At 41.1% G+C, this 14,261-nt stretch overlaps 1 protein-coding gene across 1 annotated transcript; it reads right to left on the bottom strand.

Annotated features, from left to right (window-relative positions):
• Window positions 1–725: 725 nt before the first annotated feature.
• On the bottom strand, window positions 726–12,797 carry LOC136436565 (procathepsin L-like). Its single transcript, XM_066430674.1, has 9 exons — window positions 12,433–12,797; window positions 7,426–7,521; window positions 6,611–6,750; window positions 4,868–5,026; window positions 4,492–4,524; window positions 3,720–3,911; window positions 2,834–2,999; window positions 2,335–2,437; window positions 726–2,046 (listed from the first exon to the last, which is right to left on the bottom strand). Exons 1-9 carry the CDS (start codon window positions 12,620–12,622, stop codon window positions 1,947–1,949), a joined length of 1,179 nt encoding a protein of 392 aa, XP_066286771.1. The 5' UTR covers window positions 12,623–12,797; the 3' UTR covers window positions 726–1,946.
• Between the last annotated feature and the right edge of the window lie 1,464 nt (window positions 12,798–14,261).

The following is a 14,261-nucleotide window of genomic DNA, read 5'->3' as shown; positions in this document are numbered from 1 at the left end:
TGCATAGTACCAAACAGCATATTGTGAAAAAAGAAATATTCCCACGTTCTACTTAAGGTGTCGGGTCAAAGGTTAGCTAGCATAACGGACGTTGTGATTTTAGTATCCATAGGAAACTGTTTGCATTGATAGATGCTCGACCTACCAAAATCTTTTGCGTATTTGCGTGGGTGAAAATGTTTGTTTCTGTTGTTGTGATTTTGTACAAATAATGCAGTGAACTTGTGAAATAAAGATAGGAATTTAAATTCTTAAATTCTTATCTATATTTCACAAGTTCACTGCACCATTTGTCAGTAAGCTGGAGACAAAAACAGCTAGAGAAAGAAATAATGTTGTAAGAGCATTTTGACAACATTGCTTCTTTCCCTGGCTGTTTTTGCCTTCAGCTTGATAACAAGTAATGCAAAGAACGACAAAAAAGCTATACATTTTTAAAGTGTGTTGCTGAAACTTGGAAGATGTCTCAATTTACAAAGTAAAATTAGCAAACATGGAAGTTGTACTGTTTCTTCAGAACATGGTCTATTGTATGAGAGCCATTTTGAAATCTCTAAAGTTATGGCACATTTTCTTGTCATAGTTCACATATGATTAGGGTTTCTAGTATGTGATGATATTACCTATTTGAGATACTGCACACACACACACAAACACACACACACACACACACACATATATATATATATATATATATGCTAAAAATAACATCAGTGACACAGAAATGCGGTGAAGCATATTTTATTGCATTGATTCTACTGATAGAGAAAAGATGAAATACTAAAAGAGAAGGCTTCATATCGTGTCATTGCTAACTTTTTTGCGTTATCATATCATTGTTTACTTCTTGTATTAGTCAAATGCACCGTATAATTGTAACTTAGATTTCACAGCGATATCCAAACGTTTTAGATAACTTTTTGTTTACAGATTATGCTATGGGGAAGCATTTCGGTTGGTTACTGACTATACTACAAGGCTTGCCACATGGCTTTTACGACGGTTTTACGCGGATTGTGTATGCGATGACATTACTCAGAGGTAGGTCGACATGGTTGTACTTTTTCTACTTGTTACCAAGGACATTATATAGGATCCTATATATAATGTCCTTGGTATTGCAAAACAAGATGGCGGATCGACATAAATAATCAGCAAAACTACTTTCAGAAAGAAGGAGAGGATAGAGAATTCTACGGTTACTCTCGCAGTCGTTTGCGAGGTTAAGTTTTGTCGCTTGCCTCGCCCCACTTAAGGCCCCTAGCACCGTCGGTTTTTAGATCATCTTTTGTTGTGTAATTTGTAAAACATCGTGTTTTTTCTGTGAAAAGGATGAACACCAATTTGATTGTTTCTAAAGCGAGTATGGGTGAAAGAGAAGGGTTGGCCCAACTCGAAAACAAACGCTGATGTTGCAGATTTGAAAATTAGGACACACATGATGATGGAATGATCTTAAACTTCTGCATGTTGGATATGCAGCCAGGAATAGCTTGTCATGGACATGCGTGGTTCAGAAAGTATTTTGAGACTCCTTGATAAGAAACAAAGGCCTGATTTGTATTGTTTCTTTGTCACCAAATTTCTAATGTCGAACAGAATGGATATTCTATACCTGACTTTCATTGTGAAAGTTCAAGTTAAAGCTGGAAATGATTTTTTGGGAGTCGATATCTTTTGAATCAAAATAATATTAACATTGACTTAGGAGTTACTTGGACAACATTTCAAAAACGTTGCGGACTGTTTCAGTTTTAGAGAGTGCTGCTATGAAGGTTTACATGTGTGAAAACTTTGAAAAAGTTCTAATGTTAAAAGTACCGAAACACACCACGTCTTCCGACAAAGATTGACTTTACATGTAATGAAAATAGCTTCTTACTTAAAGTAAAGTAACGCCGAGGCGACTAGGTGACCGGTTGGGTGGGGCGTGGTTTTTGTGGGGCTCAGACAAGCGGGTAGCTGGCTGAGGAGGCGATCCCACACTGGTTCTTCTTGTTGCGGGTCATCCTGATGTAGCCTTTCAGACCCCAGCCTTCTCCCCAGCTGCAACACATAAAAAAGAATCAACAGTCAGATGGGGGAAATCAAGATCGTGTCTCCAATTGAATAAACCCCTCCTCCCAATCAAACTGTAAAAGTGCAGATTTGTAACTTCTAGAATTTATATCGTTGCATAGAAGTACACAATACTTTTTTTACAAATACTAACTACCTCAAACCTGAAAGATATAACAGATACGATTCTTCAAGCAATGTTTTTATTGCGTCATTCTTCTGAAATAATCCACAGTTAATGATATGGGTTATTCCTCTTGGTGTGAACAATCATACCTGTTCTTGACAAGCCAGTAGTCCTTGCCGTGATATGTTCCATACCCGACCGCCAGGACGCCATGGTCCAGCCTGGTGCTGCACGCGGGGTCGTTATACACGCCTGGAAAAATGACAAGCTCTTTTCTATTACCGTAGAATATCATGATGTGAAAGAATATGACATCATACAGAAATGTGACTTTATCCTTGGCCATTAATGTATAATCTTTATCCAGAGCTGGCCCTTTTCATGGAGAAATTTAGGAAAAATTACAACATTGGTTCTCATAAACATAATTTTTGTCCAACCAGTCCTAAGCGCAGCACAGGTTCATAAGAACACACACTCTACCTCCTTCAACGTAACACACAGTTTGGTCAGACAGGATATTCTTGGTCAATCAAAAGGTCTGGGAACACCATTCCGGAACTTAGTGATGAACCTAGCTAATGCCTATTGGCATTTTAGACCTAATGGGGTCACAGGAAAAAATATATGATGAAGGAAAATAAATACCACTGTGGTAAAATTGGAAGGAGAAGTGGCTGGCGTCAATGGCGACGGAGATAGGTCCGACCGTAGCGACAGCACTCTTAAGAGCGTCCTCGTCTCCCTCCGCGACATCAGTATACCCAGTACAGGTGGCGCCAACGTTGTCAGCATTGAATTTGCACTTTCCATTCTACCGTGGTCAAGTAATGATCAATGTCATTGTAGTCGGAAGCAGTGTTAACATATCAATTTATAAGATGCAGACATTCTCTCTCTCTCTCCCTCTCTCACAAACACACGTACACACACACTTAAGCAATGCTGTTCGCACATGTTATGTATCATAAAATGCAATTTTAATCTATTGCAAGTGTGGAGCAAATATGTATATGTTGCCCATGTGTATCATGTGATTATAAACCCTGCGCCAATCAAGCACTAGAAAGGCTGCCATTGCACGGGTAATTTCATCTACATTCTACATTGTTGATACCCCCATATAGCCCCACCAGGGGCAAAGTCGGGGGAATTTCTGACCAATAAAAACCGTACTATTATTATTGAAGTTGTCGTTCATTAACTAAAGTTCACTCAACTGCAAGCCCCCAATCACTCACTCACTCACTCACTCACTCACTCACTCACTCACTCACTCACTCACTCACTCACTCACTCACTCACTCACTCACTCACTCACTCACTCACTCACTCCTCACACACTCACTCTCACTCACTCACTCACTCACTCTCACTCACTCACTCACTCACTCACCCACCCACTCACTCACTCACTCACTCACTCACTCACTCACTCACTCACTCACTCACTCACTCACTCACTCACTCACTCACTCACTCACTCACTCACTCACTCACTCACTCACTAGCACCGATCAACAAAAGGACTCACCTTTCCCGTGTACGGGTAGGAAGATTCAGTGTCGATGCCACCGTTCGCCTTGATGTAAATGAAAGCGTTGTCCATCAGTCCACCGTTACAGCCCATGTTACCGAATTTTTTGGAACAGTCCACCAGCTGCTGTTCACTCAGGGAAACCAGTGTTCCGGTCTTCTTGAAGTGCTGACCCTCCAGTGAACCGGTCTACATCATGCGAAGAGACTAGTAAGTATTTCATTTTAAATTGGCTATGGTACCTAGAAATGTATGATTGGAAGTCATCTTAACCAAAAGTCGTTTGTATGTATGTATGTATGTATGTATGTATGTGTGTATGAGTGTGTGTGTGTGTGTGTGTGAGTGAGTGTGTGAGTGAGTGTGTGAGTGTATATGTGTATGTGTATGTGTATATGTATGTGCATGTGTATGTGTATGGATACGCGTGTGTGTGTGTGTGTATGTGTATGTGTATTTGTATATGTATGTGTACATGTGTGTATGTGTGTGTGTGTGTATGTGTGTGTGTGTGTATGTATGAGAGAGAGAGAGAGAGAGAGAGAGAGAGAGAGAGAGTGGGTGTGTGTGTATGTGTGTTTGTGTGAGTGGGTGTGCATGTGTGTGTGTGAGTATGTGAATGTGTATGTGTATGTGTATGCGTATGTGTATGTGTATATGTGTGTAGGGGGAGGTTCTTGTTAGTTTGCGCAATAATATCGATGAAATGAAAAGATAAAAACAACAGTATTAATATTATTAACAGCAATAAACGTAAAAATGTTCTTACCGTGCTGAATGCCCAACAAGAACCACATTGGGCCTGGAAAGGGTTTAGAAATAGCAAATTGTCAAGACCAATGAATGACGAAAAGGAGAGAGGGGGTTACCTCATTGTAAACTTGTTCATGCTGCCTAATAACTCATGTTACGGCCATGAAGGTTATAACTTTACGTTACACAATAGAAAGCAAACAATTGGATAGATCCTATAAAGAGAAAGGGCTCGTTCTCAGTCACTGATGAAAGCTTAAAGACAGTGGATAATATCTGAAAAGTCAGACTCCTTAGAGAATCCGCCCAGTTTCTAGATTGATTTTTTCTATCAAGAATTGGTTACTTTTTTTTGTTACCCTTCCCCATATATAGCTTTTTGACTAACATACCTGGTCCTTGACGGGGGTGACATAACCCTTGTCCCTCCAGTCCACGGTGTCAGGCACCTCGACCATGTTGGATTCGTGCACGTGATCAGCAGTCGACTTGGATGCGTTGCGATCCAGAAGGCAGCCGCCGATGACATTAGCAACAAACTCGTCGTTGGTCTACGAATTTTGTAGAAATAAAGAAAAAAAGATTATCGGGGGCGTAATCGTAATGAACTGTTGTTGCATATATGTAGAGCAGAGACAGCGACAGAAAGACAGTGAAACAGATACAGACATAGACAATTGTAAAGTTGAATAGCGGCAGATAGACAGATAAATAGACAGACAGATTGATGGAAAGATCGATCGATAGATAGATATAAAGATAGATGGATAGATAACAGATAGATAACAGGCTGTATGAATAGACTGGCTGATAGATAGATACATAGATGGATAGATAGGTGGATGGATGGATATATAGATAAAGAGAGGGATAGATGGATAGATCGACAGATAGAATTTGTCTGTCTGTCTGGCTGGCTGTCTATATGGCTGGATAGATGGGTGGATGGAAAAAGATAGATAGACACGCAGATAGATAGATAAATGGCTGTACGGATGGATAGATAGATAGATAGATAGATAGATAGATAGATAGATAGATAGATAGATACAAATGGTTGGATGGACAGATAGGCAGATTGATAGGTAGAAGGATAAATACATAGATGAATAGATAGATAGATAGATAAATGGATGGATAGATAGATAGATGGATGGATGGATAGATAGATAGATAGATAGATAGATAGATGGATAGATAAATGGATTTATCGACAGATAGATAGATAGATAGATAGATAGATAGATAGATAGATAGATAGATAGATAGATAGATAAATGGATGGATCGACAGATAGACAGATAGATAGATAGATAGATAGATAGATAGATAGATGGATGGACAGATAGATAGATAGATAGATAGATAGATAGATAGATAGATAGATAGATAGATAGATAGATAGATGGATGGATGGACAGATAGATAGATAGATAGATAGATAAATGGATGGATGGACAGATAGATAGATAGATAGATAGATAAAAGGATGGATGGACAGATAGATAGATAGATAGATAGATAGAAAGATGGATAGATAGATAAATAGATAGATAGATAGATAGATAGATAGATAGATAGATAGATAGATAGATAGATGAATGGACAGATAGATAGATAGATAGATAGATAGATAGATAGATAGATAGATAGATAGATAGATAGATAGATAGATAGATAGATAGATAGATAGATAGATAGATAAATGGATGGATGGACAGATAGATAGATAGTTTGGATAGATAAATGGATGGATGGACAGATAGATAGATAGATAGATAGATAGATAGATAGATAGATAGATGGATGGACAGATAGATAGATAGATAGATAGATAGATAGATAGATAGATAGATAGATAGATAGATAGATAGATAGATAGATAGATAGATAGATAAATGGATGGATCGACAGATAGATAGATAGATAGATAGATAGATAGATAGATAGATAGATAGATGGATAGATAGATAGATAGATAGATAGATAGATAGATAGATAGATAGATAGATGGATAGATAGATAGATAGATAGATAGATAGATAGATAGATAGATAGATAGATAGATAGATAGATAGATAGATAAATGGATGGATGCACAGATAGATAGAAAAATAAACAGAAAGAAGCCCTACCATATGTGCGAACTGGTTGATACCCAGCGTGTAGGTGTGCATCCCCATGTCGGCTTCGGCGTTGTGCTTGTTGATCAGCTTCGTGTTGTTCTCGAAGATCGCCAGCCTCCTGCTCTCTTCCTCTTCCCCAAATGACATACCTATGTGAAAACACATGGCCATCTTCACTTGCAAGTTCATCTATGTTGGTAGAAGTAATTCTGTATCAAAGTTAAACTACAATTTCCATCCCAAGTATTTTGGACACAGAGCCGGACTTTTTCTCAAGAGAAATAAAAGAAGCCATCTACACCAGGGCTTTACAACCATCCCTTAACAGAGACTGGGGACACCACAGACTTTCTGCAACGTATGATCCACTGCTCACCGAGCCACGCGTCCTATCTGTATAACGTGACGTCACAGAGACAGAGAATTACTCATACCTTGATAAGGACTGCACTTGATCAGTCGAAAAGTTGGGTGAGTCCAAATTGTGTTGGGAATTGTAGTTTAAATTTGGTGCTAGGCACGGGCATCAGTTAGAGAGGGAATGCAGCCATAGATCTATATGTTTAGATCTTACTGTATATACTATTTCTTCTTGCATCAAAACTTACAATATGTAATTGCAAATATCGATGCGCTTAAGGGTCGCAGCGAGCGCTCTACGAGGGTTCAATGGTCTCAACTGTAGTTCAAACAAAAACCAAATAATCCAATTCACAACCAAACCAATGAAATTTCCTATCTATCTTTGACTATGTTGATATAGAAGACAAACTGCGAAAGTGCCTAATACTAATAGCATTTCTTGTTCACAAAGCATGACATACCATAATGCCCCTTGTAGTTCTCCCAAAGCGTGTTGTGTGCCATCGCCATGGAAACCATGGCAGCGCAGACGGTCAGGAATCGCCACATGATGGTTGCTGGCATAGAAGAAATACAAAAGATGTCAATCAAAAGTTCACATGAGGATGCGATATCCCCTGCGCAAAATAAAAACAAAAATATTTACCATGTTGGGTAGAAATGCTAACAACAACTTTATTGAAATAGTGTAGGTTAAAACCGATCTATACTGCCCGTTCACACTCAAAATTGAATCGGAATAAACGTATGATAGAAATAATCCGATCGCGATCGGTTTTTGAAGTGTGAACGCTCCCAATCGGATTGCTTTTCTTTGGATAGGATATTTGAATCCACCTCCCGGAGGTAGTTTGGGGTGTTAGGTCATACATCAGCGTACCGGTCATAGCTCGCATCGCGCGCCGGGAACACAAAACCCAAGCGGCACGTCAGACTGCTCCGTGCTTTATTTGTCAAAAATGCCCCGCAATTTGAGGCAGGTGGAGCCATGAGGAGACGAAGCTCTTAATCGCCATCTGGGGCAAGGTGGAGGTCGAAGGAAAACTTGGAAAATGTCACCGAAAGAAGGACATTTATCAGGGGATTGCCGACTGCATGGCCGAGCATGGCATCGAGAGGACCCACGACCAGGTCTCTAACTAATGATAAAGAAAATCACATTGAGCTCAAATTGCACACTGCTTTGAACATTATGGTGTTACAACATGTGATGACGTTTCATACACACAGGTTTGGAAAGGTGAATTCGAAAGGTGGAACGATTTGGCCTCGCCAAGATGAAAGCTGATTCTGTTCTGTGTCCTACTTAAGACAGGTAGAGGAATACAATTGAATCTTTACTACTGGATTAATACATTTATATTCTCAGACGTTTCAAGCGCCCGTCTGGCAGTTTTTTTCTTATTTAAGACAGTTTGCTGTTCGTAAAACAGAAGAAATTTGGTGTCGTCAATCAGAAAAGTTAACGTATGTAGAGATGTCGCAAGGTTTAGTATGGAACTAGTTTGTATTGTAGATCCGCGTGGGAATAAAATGTGTATAGGGGAGGGGTGAACGCATGAGCTTAACAACAAGGCAATGGTGGCACATCACAAAATTTTCATTTTCTACAGAAAGATTATCAACCTGTTAACGTTTTTGCTTTGATATCTTGGACACTTCGACATTCACGGCATTTTATAGAGTTTGGAGAGGCCGTGGATTCGACTCAGGCGCGGGGGAGGGGTGGGATATCATAGAGTGTTCGACAAGTCGGCTGATGGGAAACGCCCAGTTTTGTACGCGTGAGAATTTGTATGCTGTTCTGTAATCATGAAACGTTAGAACCCGGTACATCTGTAACGTCACACGAATAGCTACACGAAATAATGAAACCCGCCTGTACCCGAAATATTTACCGACCGCGTCTTCTAGTCCTTTACGGCACTCCGAGAGGTGGCAAGTGATAGATTTTAATGCAGAAAATAGCGTTAGTCCGGCAGGTAGGACATGCCATAGTTAAAAGTGTACATGCTGTGAAAGTCTCGCGAGATCAACAAGGGATTACAGGGCGTGACGCAGCAGAAATCCCCGAGTGTTCGACATGTTGGTTTAATGGGAAACGCCCATTTCAGTTCTCGCGAGAAATCGTATGTTGTGATGCAATTGTGACACTTGAGAACTCCCGTCCATCTGCCACGTCACACGAATAGCTACATGAAGTTATGCAACCCTCCCCTAGCCGAAATGTTTACCGACCGCGTCTTCTAGTCCTTTATGAGACTCCAAGGGGCGGAAAATGATAGATTTAAGTACACAGAATATCGTTAGTCCGGCAGGTAGGACATGCAATAGTTAAGAGTCTACATCATCGCGGCTGTGGAACGTAGCAAAGTCTCGCGAGATTACCAAAGGATCACAGGGCGTGACGCAGCAGAAAAGTAAACGACTAAAAACGGCCAAAAAGCCTGTTTGCAAAAGTTTCCAGTCCAAACATTCCCCCTGTCTTGTTCTTTGTTTTTGATCAGTGTACAGAAAACTCGCTACCATGTCAGATTGAACTCGGCTTGTGATCTGGTTAAAAAAACAACATTGTGGAGTGGGAGGGTGGTATTACCTAATCTGACCAAAGCAATACTGAAAGTTTCAACCGGTAAACAATGGAATTATGCGCTTGGAAAACAAGCAGGACAAATGTGCACGTTCTGGAAATCATTCTTTGAGGACTTTCATAGTTTAGCAATGAACTCATTACGGCAGTTTGCTAACAAAAAGGCAACTAATCTGCCAAGACGTCGGTCCATTTTACGCAGAAAAGTTTAGAGAGCGGAAAGTGAAGATAGAGACGTCACCCGACGCGCGGATGGATATTCTTACACAGTAAAACTTCATACCTTTTTTTGTGAGCAGTTTGCTGTACGGGAACAGAAGAATCTTTGTGTCCACGACCCAGAGACGTAATTACGCATGGGGAGGTGTCGTAATGTTTGGTACGGAACTAGTTTGTATTGCAGGTCCGCGTGGGAAAGAAATCTGGCGGAGGGATGAACCATCGGGCTAAAGTACAAGACAGTGGGGCCATATGCCATTTTTTCTATCTTTTACTGCTATGATTTTGTACATCTGATAAAAGTTTTACTTTGTATCTTGATACTTTGACATCAACTATATTTTATAGTGTTAACAGACTCTCCCAAGTTACCATCGTCGCAGGGGATAGGTATCCCCGAGTGTCCGACATGTTGGTTTAATGGGAAACGCCCATTTCAGTTCTCGCGAGAAATCATATGTTGTGTTGCAGTTGTGACACGTGAGAAGCCCCGTGAATCTGCCACGTCACACGAATAACTACATGAAGTTGCGAAATCCGCCTCTAGCCGAAATGTTAACGTCGGACCGCATTTTCTAGACGTTTACGAGGCTCTGATGGGTGGCAAGTGATAGATTTAAGCAATAGAACATCGTTAGTCAAGCAGGTAGGACATATTCAAGCGTGTACATGTTGTTGAACATACCAAAGTCTCGCGAGATTTGATACCACGGGAAATTAGGGTGTGACGGAGAAGATATATAACGACTGGAAAACGGTCAAAAACATTTGCCATCTTTAAGCAAGAGAATATCGATAATCCGGCAGGCGGGACATGCCATAGTTAAGAGTGCACATGCTGTTGAACATAGCAAAATCTCGCGAGATTACCACAGGATCACAGGGCGTGACGCAGCAGAAAATTAACGACTAAAAACGGCCAAAAATCCTGTGTGCCAAAGTTTCCAGTCCGAATAGTCCTCTTCTCTTGTTCTTTGCGTTTGACCCGTGTGAACCAAGTGGAAAACTCTCTTCCATTTCAGATTATACTCAGCTTGTGAGCTCGTTTAAAAAAACCCATTGTGGAGTGGAAGGGTGGCATTGCCCACTTGACCAAAGCAATACTGAAAGTTTGAACCAACAAACAATGGAAATCATGCGCCTGGCAAACAGGCAGGACAAATGTGCACGTTCTGGAAATATTCTTTGAGGACTGTCATAGTTTAGCAATGAATTCATTACGGCAGTTTGCTAACAAAAGGCAAATTATCGGCGAACACGTCGGTCCATTTTACGCAGAAAAGTTTAGACGGATAAAAAGTGAAGATAGAGACGACTCCCGGTCGCGGACGGATATTCTGACACAATAAAACGTCATACCTGTTTGTGAGCTGTTTGCTGTGCAGGAACAGGGAAATTTTCGTATCGTCGATCAGAAGACGATGTTGCGTACTGGAGACGTGTCGTAATGTTTGGTACGGAACTAGTTTGTATTGCAGGTCCGCGTGGGAAAGAAATCTGGCGGAGGCATGAGCCATTGGGCTAAAGTACAAGACAGTGGGGGCATATGCCATTTTTTCTATCTTTTACTGCTGTGATTTTATATATCTGATAAAAGTTTTACTTTGTATCTTGACACATTGACATCTACTATATTATATAGTGTTAACAGACCTCCCAAGTTACCATCGTCGCAGGGGATGAGTATCCCCGAGTGTCCGACATGTTGGTTTAATGGGAAACGCCCATTTCAGTTCTCGCGAGAAATCATATGTTCTGTTGCAGTTGTGACACGTGACAACTCCCGTCCATCTGCCACGTCACACGAATAACTACATGAAGTTATGCAACCCTCCCCTAGCCGAAATGTTAACCGACCGCGTTTTCTTGTCCTTTATGAGACTCCGATGATAGATTTTGATGCGTAAAACAGCGTTAGTCCGGCAGGAAGGACACGCCACAGTTGAGCGTATACATACTGTGGAACATAGAAAAGTCTCGCGAGATTTAATACCACGTGATTTAGGGTGTGACGCAGAAGATAACGACACATACCCGAAATATTCACCGACCGCGTTTTCTTGTCCTTTTCCAGACTCCGAGGGGCGGCAAATGGTAGATTTAAGCAGTAGAACAGCGTTAGTCTGGCAGGTAGCACATGCCATAGTTAAGAGTTTACATCATCGCGGCTGTGGAACGTAGCAAAGTTTCGCGAGATTACCACGGGATCACAGGGCGTGACGCAGCAGAAAAGTAAACGACTAAAAATGGCATAAAATCCTGTTTGCAAAATTTTCCAGTCCGAATATTCCTCCTTCTTGTTCTTTGTTTTGATCAGTGTTCAGAAAACACTCTAACAATTCAGATTGAACTCGGCTTGTGAGCTGGTTAAAGAAACTTTGTGGAGTGGGAGGGTGGCATTGCCTAATTTGACCAAAGCAATACTGCAAGTTTCAACCAGCAAACAATGGAAATTATGCGCCTGGCGAAAAAGCAGGACAAATGTGCATATTCTGGAAATCATTCTTTGAGGACTGTCATCGGGCATCATATTGGCAAACACGTCAGGCCCATTTTACGCAAAAATGTTTAGTATATAATATAATAGACAGTATAGAAAATGAAGATAGGACAACTCCCGGCGTGCAGATAGATATTCTTACACAATAAAACTCCATACCTTTAGGTGAGCTGTTTGCTGTGCAGGAACAGGGAAATTTTCGTGTCGTCGATGAGAAGACAAACTTGCGTATGGAGACGTGTCGTAAGGTTTGGTACGGAACTAGTTTATATTGCAGGTCCGCGTGGGAAAGAAATCTGGCGGAGGGATGAACCATTGGGCTAAAGTACAAGGCAGTGGGGCCATGCATGTGCCATTTTTAAAATCTTTTACTGCTGTGATTTTATACATCTGATAAAAGATTTACTTTGTATCTTGACACATTGACATCAACGATATTTATAGTGTTAACAGACTCCCGCAAGTTACCATCGCCGCAGGGAATGAGTATCCCCGGGTGTCCGACATGTTGGTTTGGTGGGAAACGTCCATTTCAGTTCTCGCGAGAAATCATATGTTGTGTTGCACTTGTCGGACACGTGACAACTCCCATCCATCTGCCACGTCACACGAATAACTACATGAAGTTGCGAAACCCGCCTCTAGCCGAAATATTAACGTCGGACCGCGTTTTCTAGCAATTTACGAGGCTCTGATGAGTGGCAATTGATAGATTTAAGCAATAGAACATAGTTAGTCAAGCAGGTGGGACATATTCAAGCGTGTACATGTTGTAGAACATAGAAGAGTCTCGCGAGATTTGATACCACGGGATTTAGGCTGTGACGCAGAAGATAATGACTGAAAAACGGTCGAAAAAATATTTTATTTTGTGCACAAATTCATTTCCACTCGGAAGATTTTACCTCTCCTTTTCTGTCTCCTTCTACAGCATTTAGACAACTCTTCAATTACCATGATATTAGATAGAACTCGACTCGCCTGCTGGTTTTAACCAAAACCTTGTGGAATGGAAGGGCGACATTACCTAATTTTGACCTAAGCCATGCTAAACATTTTTAGTCGGTACACAAGGAACCTTGGAAATGGTATTCCTGGGCCTTCAGATGGAGAAACGTGAATATTCTAGCATTTTGTGACGATATTGATCGTTTACAATGAATTCCTTTTTTCCAACTTATCGACCAATACGTCGGTGCATTTTACGCTGGAAAGTTTAGACAGTCGGAAGGTGAAGATATAGACACGGCGGGGCTCACAGATAGATATTCCGACACAATAGAACTCCATACCTGTTTGTGAGATGTTTGCTGTGCGGGAACAGAAGAATCAGTTTGTGTCGACGATCAGAAGACAAAGTCGCGTATGGGAGGTGTCGTAAGATTTGGCACGGAATTAGTTTGTATTGCAGGTCCGCGTGAGAAAGAAATCTGGCGGAGGGATGAACCATTGGGCTAAAGTACAAGACAGTGGGGCCATATGCCATTTTTTCTATCTTTTACTGCTATGATTTTGTACATCTGATAAAAGTTTTACTTTGTATCTTGTTACTTTGACATCAACTATATTTTATAGTGTTAACAGACTCTCCCAAGTTACCATCGTCGCAGGGGATGAATATCCCTGAGTGTCCGACATGTTGGTTTAATGGGAAACGCCCATCTCAGTTCTCGCGAGAAATTGTATGTTGTGTTGCAGTTGTGACACGTGACAACTCCCGTCCATCTGCCACGTCACACGAATAGCTACATGAAGTTATGCAACCCTCCCCTAGCCGAAATGTTTACCGACCGCGTTTTCTTGTCCTTTATGAGACTCTGATGGGTAGCAAATTATACACTTTAATGCATAGAACAGCGTTAGTCCGGCAGGTAGCACATACCATAGTTAAGAATGTACATTCTGTGGAACGTAGCAAAGTCTCGCGAGGTTTGATACCACGGGAAGTTAGGGCGTGGCTCTGCGTGACGCAGAAGATAACGACTGAA

This window comes from Branchiostoma lanceolatum, chromosome 1, assembly GCF_035083965.1.
Source record: "Branchiostoma lanceolatum isolate klBraLanc5 chromosome 1, klBraLanc5.hap2, whole genome shotgun sequence".
In the NCBI taxonomy this organism is placed as follows: Eukaryota; Metazoa; Chordata; class Leptocardii; order Amphioxiformes; family Branchiostomatidae; genus Branchiostoma; species Branchiostoma lanceolatum.
The sequence above is the reverse complement of the archived record's forward strand: the minus strand, read 5'-3'. Positions and strand labels throughout refer to the sequence as shown.